Consider the following 7,981-nt stretch of genomic DNA (forward strand, 5'->3'; position numbering starts at 1 on the left):
CTAACCAATCAAAACCTCTGTTTTGACGGGACGGGGCGTGGCCTGCCGCATCCAGCCAATAAGAACGAGGCCGTTTTGCTTTCCTCCCAGCCGCTGCGTGGCGCCAGCTCCCGTTTCCGTGCCGCTTCCGCCGCGCTGCCGGAAGTGGTTTCGCCGCCGCGTCCCCGGCGAGGCCGCGCAGCCCCGGGCCGGCCCCGCCATGGACGCGTGGGTGCGGTTCAGCGCGCAGAGCCAGGCCAAGGAGCGGCTCTTCAGGTGGGGCCGGACCGCGGGGCCTCCCGGGGGGGACCCGGCGGCCGCGGGGGCCCCTCACGCCGCCCCGTCTCTTCCAGGGCCGCCCAGTACGCCTGCGCCGTGGCCGCGGACGCGCTGCGGAGGAGCGGGGCGAGCGCCGAGGCCTTGGCCAGAGTCCGGCAGCTGGAGGCGCATCTCAGCCTGGGCCGCAAGCGTGAGCGGGGGGGGAGCTGCTAAATTACCCTAATTGCCATTAGTTACAAAAGCCGTGCCCGTCGTCGACCCCTTGACCCAACCACCACCTGCAAAAACGGGATGTTTTTCAAGTTTTAGATCCCTGAGCGAGACGAGAGATGAAGTAAAACATTGTTTGGAAGCAGAGTGCCTAGTTTGTATTAAACTACTCGTTAATAGATGTGTTGTAAGTAAGAAACTAAATAGTTACAACCAACGTCATCAATTATTTCTTAGTGTAGGTATGTTCTATGTTAAAAATTTACAAGAATTGTAATCAATATGTAGTAATTGTGTGGATATAAACAACACAAGCGCGTCCAGTGGTTGGAGCGCTTGTGGAGGGTGAGCCCAGCGCTGGTAAAATAAAGATAAAATAGAGACAAAACCAATCCCTGCTGAACAGCATCATTGGCTCTGCTGTTCACTTGGTTTCAGGGGGACCCCTGGGGACCCTCCCCGCCCCCCGGTGACCGTCTGTCCGTCTGTCTGTCCCGCAGTCGTGCGCCTGGGCAGCTGGGCCGAGGCGCTGGAGGCGGCGAAGCGCGGGATCCACCAGCCGGATGCGGTGCTGCGGTTCTGCCTCACCCTGGGCCACCTCAACCGCGCTCTGTTCTGCGCCTGCGACAACGTCCTGTGGGCGGCACGGACGGGGCTGCTCCCCGCGCTGGACCAGGACAAGTGGGGCCAGAGATCCTTCAGGTGAGGGGGTCAAACCTCCGTTTCCGGGGAGGGTTTGGGCTTTTCTTTCAAGGGGCAAAGCAGCAGGATGGGAGGAAACGGCCTCAAGTTGCGCCAGGGGAGGTCGAGGTTGAAAATTTGAAAAACTTCCTCATAAAATGGAACAGTTGGAACAGGCTGCCCAGGGCGGTGGTGGAGTCACCATCCCTGGAGGGGTGTAAAAGTCACACGGACGAGGTTCTCAGGGATGTGTTTAGTGCCAGGGGTGGGGGAACGCTCGGACTCAATCTTAAAGCTCTTTCCCACCCAAAACGCTTCTTTGGATCCTTTAAATTTAAAGTCGGGCTCCAGTGGTAACTGGGATCGGCACGTTCCGCTTCATGCTGGAGTTCCAGGTACCGCTCACAGTTTATTTAACGCCGCGGCTCAAGGGATGGTTGGTCGGAGCTTTCGGTGACGGGTTCGACACACAAGTGGGGTTTTCCTCTTAGAGCGCAGCTCGGGGTTTGTGACGCTTTGTGTAGCGGCAAAGTACTTGGGATTGGGCTTTTCTCTGCGAGCTGGGGAGGGTGTTTCACCCAAAACCCACTTCGATTTTCTGGAGATTCCTGGTGCTTGGCAAGTTTCTGCAGGCAAATTTGTGCGTGGCTTTGGGAGAGAAACGTTTGCATGGAAAAGACTCGATCTCGAGGCTCTTTCTCAACCGAAATGTTTCCACGATTCTCGCTTGCATTTTATTTTCGCAGCCGGATGTCCCGGCCCGCCGTCCCCACCTCGTTTTCCCCTCTCTTTGCTCTCCTCTCGCTTTTCTTTTAATTCTGTTTTTAGATATTACCTCTTTGCCATCGTCCTGAACCTGAGCCGCGACGCCTACGAGCTGCGGATCCTGCTGGAGCGCGAGGCGAGTGGAAAACGGGCAAAAAGCGCCGAAAACGGGCGCCAGCCCCGCGCCGACACCCGGTTCCAGCAGCTGAGCCTAAAGCTGCAGATCCAGCTCCGGCTGCTGCTCCGCGTCCTGCAGAACAACCCCCCGCTGCTGCTGGACCTGCTTAAGAACGCCTGCGACATCTTCATCCCCCTGGATAAGCTGGGCTTATATAAAACCAGCCCGGGTTTTGTGGGGCTCTGCGGTCTCACCTCCTCCATCCTCTCCATCCTCACCATCCTCCATCCCTGGCTTAAACTCAAGCCTTAGTCATGCCCAGAGCCTTCCTGCAGGCTTAAACCTGGTTTAAGCGGATATTTGTAGGGTTAATCCTGGTGTTGGGCCAGGACTAAAGCTGAGTCTTGCTCCCGTGGCTGCGGAGCTGGGAGGGAGTCGCTCGGGCTGCAACGCTCAAAAAAACCAAAATTTGGTTCTTTTTCTCCGTCGGCTGCAACGTTTTTCCAGCTTTTTGAGGGGTTTAATGTTTTCCCCTCTTTTTTTTAGGGGGGGTTTGACCCCAGATCCAGGGCTGGGGGTGACTTTAGCGTAAACTGCGTGTGTCCAGAGCCAGTTTTATCTTGTTTTTAAGAAATTCACACCCAGGCAGAGCGTGAAAGGACTTCGCCGGGTGTTGGGAGCTGAGTTTGGGGTCAGTTCTCGTGGTTTTGAGGTAAAACGGGGCATGTTTTGTCCCCCACAGCAGAATATTTGCTTCATTGCCCCTTTGGGCAGAATTTGCTCATTTTCCTTGGGTTTGGGAGACTTTGAGCTCCAGCAGCTCCGTGCACAAATAGCTCGGCCATCCGGGTGCGTCTGCGCTGTGGAAAAGGCTTTTTTGGGGCTGAAAAATCGTGATTTTCATCGCGCGAGAGGTTTTTCTTCAGTCCGGACGTGGCACCAGGACCTTCCTGGCACTTTACATTCAGCATTTCCTGAGTTTTTGGGGTGAAGTGGGCAGGAAAAAGGCCAAATCACTGGGACAGGCCTAAAACTGAGCTGAACTCCACGGAGCTTTAGTGAGGAGGAGTTTAATGGAGCCGGATAATGAAGGTGGAAGAACCGGTCGTGTCGGGGAAACGCAGCAAATTCCCCCAACGCACTTTTCTGCGGGTAAAATTCCCTTAATTAGGGAAAAATTGGCGTTAATTGGGCTGGGGCTTCGTTAGCCAGTGCCTAATGGGGGGGTGGGGGGGGGGGCGGTGACCCCACTGTGAGGGCTGCCAAATTAATAAAAATATTATAGAGAGAGATAATATATCTGCTTTTGTATATAGAAATATTTTGTATTTGTTTAATTTTCATCATTTTCCTCTTTATTTCCTTTTCCTATTGATTTCATTTTCAACCCTTAATTTTTTACCCTTATTTTCCCCCTTAATTTTAATTTTTATATTATTCAATTAATATTTGATGTTAAACTTGCATCTTAGGGCCCCCCCGCCATCTCCACCGCTCCTATTTTACACCAAAACCCCCCGATTTCTCCCCAGAATCGTCTTTAATAATAAAAAAAATGACACTTATCCCCCCTGGGATCCCCCAGTGTGGAGGGATGGAGCTGGGGGGGGCACTGGGAGGACTGGGGGTGCTGCTCTTGGGGGCACTGGTTTGAACTGGGGATACTGGTTTGGACTGGAAGCACTTGGCTGAGCTGGGGCTACTGGTTTGAACTGGGAGTGCCGGGACGAGCTGGAGGCGCTGCTTTGAACTGGGAGCACTGGGCTGGACTGGGGGCACTGGTTTGAACTGGGGGCACTGCGCCACGCCCGTCACAAGCAGTGTCGCCGTTTCGGGGACACTTCAGCCCCCCCTGCCATGCACTGGCGGCTCCAACCCCCCGGGGGGGGCAGAAAGTGACCAGGGCTGATGTCCCCACCCCGGTGACACCGACACCCATCCTGTTGTCCCCATGTCACCCGCGTCCGCTCCCGCCCCGTGACACCGGCCGGACTCGTCCCCCCAGGTAGGGGCTGCAGGTGATCGGGGGTTGGGGGGGCTATTTTGGGGGGTGACAAAGGTGACAGGAGTGTCCCTGCGGCACGCGGGGAATGAGGAAGATGCGGGTGGGGATGAAGGTCGCTCGTGCCTCAGTTTCTCCACGTGGGTGCGGGGTTCCCACGGGGGGGACAGACACAAAGGGACCCTGAGCGGGGGCACTGGGGACCCCCCACCCCTGCAGATCCCCCCCAGCACATTTTTGGGCCAATTCCAGGTGTTTTTCCTCCTTTCCGTGCCAGCGCGGGGAGGAGCGGCTGGCGCGGGGGTGACATTTTTAAGGCTCCTGTGTCCCCCCCGGGGCTGGGGGGACAATCCGGGGCGGCTGTGACCGCGGGGGGGGCACGTCTGTCCCCGCAGGACAGACCCCCACTGGGTTTTCCCCAGTTTCCTGGAGTTTTTTAGGGTTTCTTTCCCTCCTCCCTCTAATAAAAACACCCAGATGTGGCTGCACCCCCCGCGGCTGCTGAGCACAAGTTCGACTCTGTGTGAAAAAGCCCATTTTTTAGGTTTTTTTTTTTAATATATTTTTAAAATTTGTTTAATTGGAAAATGAAACCCCACCCACAATCCCTGCAGCGCAGCCAAGCGGGGGCTCAGCCTGGGGGGGTTTGGACTCTCGGCTTGTGGGATCCGGTGGCCCAAATCCCCCGGGATCTGCCCCGGGATCTGCTCTGCAAGCCCCCGGGGATTTGAGGTGTGTCCCCCCTGGCCTGGGGACCCTGGGACATGGTCCCTGGGATCCAGTCCCTGATCTCCCCCCCAACCTGAATACGGTTCCTGATCCCCCGGGGATCCTCCAGCCCCCAGCGCCCCCGTGATCTGTTTCCTGAGCCCTGGGATCCAGTCCCACCCCCCAATACCGACCCTGTTTCCCAGGATTCAAACCCTGATCCCTCTGGGATCCAGTTCCCAATTCCCCCAGTCCCCCGGGATCCAGGATCTGATCCCTGGGATCCAATCCCCGATCCCCCGGAGATCCAGGATCTGATCTCTGGGATCCGATCCCCAGTTCCCCCTGGGGTCCAGTCCCTGAGCCCCCAGGGGAGGATTCACCCATCCCCATCCCACTGGATCCAGGTGCCACCTCCTGCCCCTGGTGTCCCCCCAGAGCTTGATCCCGGGGTTCGGGGACCCCCCGGTGCCACCGCTGACCCCCCTCTCCCGCCACAGGACGGCTCGGCCGCCGATGCCCGGATGCCCCTTCCAGCCCCGTCCCTGCCGGTGGTGGCACCTCCCCGTGTCCCCCGTGTCCCCGCCGGACGCCATGCGTCCCCCCCCGGCCCCCGGCGCCCGCGGGGTTTGGTGGCTGGCGCTGCTGGCGCTGGCGGGGGGCGCGGCGTGGCCGCCGTGCCAAATCGACGCTGCGGGCGGGACGGGGCTGTGCCGGGGGCAGGACCTGGCCCGGGTGCCCCCCGCTCTCCCCGGTGGCCTCCGTGAGCTGGACCTGTCCTACAACAAGCTGCGGGAGATCACGGCGGCCGATTTCGCCGGCATGGCCCAGCTCCAGCGCTTGGACCTGGCTTACAACAGCATCTCCCGCATCGCGCCGGGCGCCTTCCTCTCCAACCCCCTCCTGGAGCATCTCCGGCTCTTCAACAACTCCCTCGACCACATCCCGGCGCCGGCGTTGGCGCCGTTGGCCAACCTGCGTTGGCTGGACATGTCCAACAACCTCTACGGCAGCGCGGCCTTGGACGGCGTCTTCGGGCGGCTGCGGCGGCTGCGGGAGCTGTCGCTGGGGGGGCCGCTGCTGCGGGACATCTCCCGCGGGGACTTCGCCGTCTTGAAGGACACGGCGCTGCACAAGTTCGCCATCAAGTCGGCCTCCGGGCTCCTGCACTACGAGGCCGGCGCCTTCTCCTGGCTCAACACCACGGAGCTGTGGTGCGACGTGGCGCTGGACGAGAGCGCGGCGGCTCTGCCGGCGATGCTGCGGGACCTGCGGGACAAACCCCTCGAGCTCCTGCGCTTCCGCAACCTCTTCGAGTTCACCTACTACTCCGGTGACGCCGACCCCTTTGCCGGTCTGGCCGAGTTGCGGGTCACCAAGCTGGTCTTCTACCGCGGCAAGTTCAACGAGAACCTTCTGCGCTTGGCCTTGCTCAACATCCAGCGCTCCCGCGTCCGCGACTTGGCGCTGGTGGCCATCGACTTCGCCCGCTCGCCGCGGTGGGACGGCTCCGGCGTGGGGACGGCGGCTCCGCGGCTCGACCGGCTCTTGCTGCAGGACATCAGCAACCCGGACGTGCTGCGCTTCGACTGGACCTTCACCTGGCTGAGCGGCGTGGTCGCCCTCTCCATCATCAACGTCAACTTCAACTACGTCCCCTGCGACGCTTGGGGCGAGATGCGCAACGTGGAGGCCTTGGACATCTCCAACAACCGCCTGGAAGACGCTTTTATCTACAACCAGCGCTGCCGCTACCAGGGCATCATGCCCAAGCTGGAGAGCTTCACCTTGGCCACCAACCAGCTCCTCAGCCTGGCCGTGGTGGCCACCTTGACGCGGAGCTGGCCCCGGCTCACCCGCCTCGACGCCAGCCACAACGGCTTGGGCGGCCTGCGGGAGACGTGCCAATGGAGTCCCGCCTTGCGCTGGCTGGCCCTGCGCCACAACCGGGCGACGGTGGGGACCTTTGGGTGCCTGCCCACCACCCTGGAGTTCCTGGACCTCTCCTACTCGCAGCTCGACCGCTTGGACATGGACTATTTCGCCCGGAGCCCGCGGCTGCGGGAGCTGCGCTTGAGCGGCAACAAGATCAAGTTCATCCCGTCGGAGTGGACGTGTCCCCGCCTGGAGGTGCTGGCCATCGACGGCAACTCCTTCGGCGTCATCAACCGCGGTTCCTTCGTCAACATGCCGCGGCTCGTCAGCCTGGCGGCCGGCAACAACCCCTACCACTGCGCCTGCGACCTGCACCTCTTCTTGGAGGAGACGCGCCGGCGGGGACGCCCCGTCCTGGCCGACTGGCCCCAAAACTGGACCTGCTACCACCCCGAGGCGCTGCTGGACACGGCCGTGGCCGCCTACGCCCCGCGGCCCTTGGAGTGCGACGTGCCGGCGCTGGTGGCCGTGGCGGTGGCCAGCACGGCGGTGGCGGTGGCCGCCTGCGCCGTCCTCTGCTGGAAGCTGGACGCCGGCTGGTACCTCCGCGCCACGTACCGCCTGACCCGCGCCAAGTACGGCGGCCAGCGCGCCGCGGGCGCGCCGCGGCGCTGCTCCTACCACGCCTTCATCTCCTACAGCCGCGCCGACGCCGCCTGGGTCCGCCGGGAGCTCCTGCACCGCTTGGAGAATGCCACCCCGCCATACCGGCTCTGCATCCACGAGCGGGACTTCACGCCGGGGCGCTGGATCATCGAGAACATCGTGGAGAACATCGAGAGGAGCTCCAAGGTCGTCTTCGTCCTGTCCCGCAGCTTCGTGGACAGCGAGTGGTGCAACTACGAGCTCTACTTCGCGCACCAGCGCGCCGTGGGGCTGGGCGCCGGGGACGTCATCCTGGTGGTGAAGGAGCCCGTCGAGGTGCAGGGCTTGCCGCGGCGCTTCGCGCGGCTCCGCAAGATGTTGGGCACCAAGACGTACCTGGAGTGGCCCCGCGAGGCCTCCAGACGCCCCTTCTTCTGGCTGCAGCTCCGCAGCCTCCTGGGGGCAGCCGGGGAGCTGGGGGGGGGCAGCGGCGAGGGGGACGCGGCTGTGGATGTCACCATGTAGAGGCGGCGTCTTGCTCCAGTGTCCTGCAGGAATGGGGAGGTGGTTTCGGGGACACACACCGTGGGTTGGGCATCTCCCCTGCCTCAGTTTCCCCTGCTCAAGGGTTTGGGGGGGTCCTGGCTGAGGTCACTTCATCTTCTCAAGCTCCTCCAAGGGACAAGAGGAGATGGGGACAGCGGCCGGGAGGTGGCAGT

At 61.2% G+C, this 7,981-nt stretch overlaps 2 protein-coding genes across 2 annotated transcripts; both read left to right on the plus strand.

The window, feature by feature from the left end:
* The first annotated feature begins 142 nt into the window (after window positions 1-142).
* PEX11B (peroxisomal biogenesis factor 11 beta) lies at window positions 143-3,271 on the plus strand. Its single transcript, XM_065653553.1, has 4 exons — window positions 143-255; window positions 333-448; window positions 969-1,170; window positions 1,978-3,271. The coding sequence occupies exons 1-4, from the start codon at window positions 200-202 to the stop codon at window positions 2,342-2,344; spliced, it is 741 nt and encodes a 246-aa protein (XP_065509625.1). The 5' UTR covers window positions 143-199; the 3' UTR covers window positions 2,345-3,271.
* A 753-nt stretch (window positions 3,272-4,024) lies between these two features.
* LOC135999941 (toll-like receptor 2) lies at window positions 4,025-7,787 on the plus strand. Its single transcript, XM_065653516.1, has 2 exons — window positions 4,025-4,037; window positions 5,243-7,787. The coding sequence occupies exon 2, from the start codon at window positions 5,259-5,261 to the stop codon at window positions 7,785-7,787; it is 2,529 nt and encodes an 842-aa protein (XP_065509588.1). The 5' UTR covers window positions 4,025-4,037; window positions 5,243-5,258.
* Window positions 7,788-7,981: the final 194 nt, after the last annotated feature.

This window comes from Caloenas nicobarica, chromosome 31 (genome assembly GCF_036013445.1).
Source record: "Caloenas nicobarica isolate bCalNic1 chromosome 31, bCalNic1.hap1, whole genome shotgun sequence".
NCBI lineage: Eukaryota > Metazoa > Chordata > Aves > Columbiformes > Columbidae > Caloenas > Caloenas nicobarica.

What these genes read in the sequence shown, in the direction of transcription:
- PEX11B (XM_065653553.1), top strand. Translation starts at nt 200, where the DNA reads ATGGACGCGTGGGTGCGGTTCAGCGCGCAGAGCCAGGCCAAGGAGCGG. An exon ending in GCCAAGGAGCGGCTCTTCAG is followed by an intron (nt 256 to 332) that starts GTGGGGCCGGAC and finishes CGTCTCTTCCAG; the next exon opens with GGCCGCCCAGTACGCCTGCG. An exon ending in TCTCAGCCTGGGCCGCAAGC is followed by an intron (nt 449 to 968) that starts GTGAGCGGGGGG and finishes TCTGTCCCGCAG; the next exon opens with TCGTGCGCCTGGGCAGCTGG.
- LOC135999941 (XM_065653516.1), top strand. Translation starts at nt 5,259, where the DNA reads ATGCCCGGATGCCCCTTCCAGCCCCGTCCCTGCCGGTGGTGGCACCTC.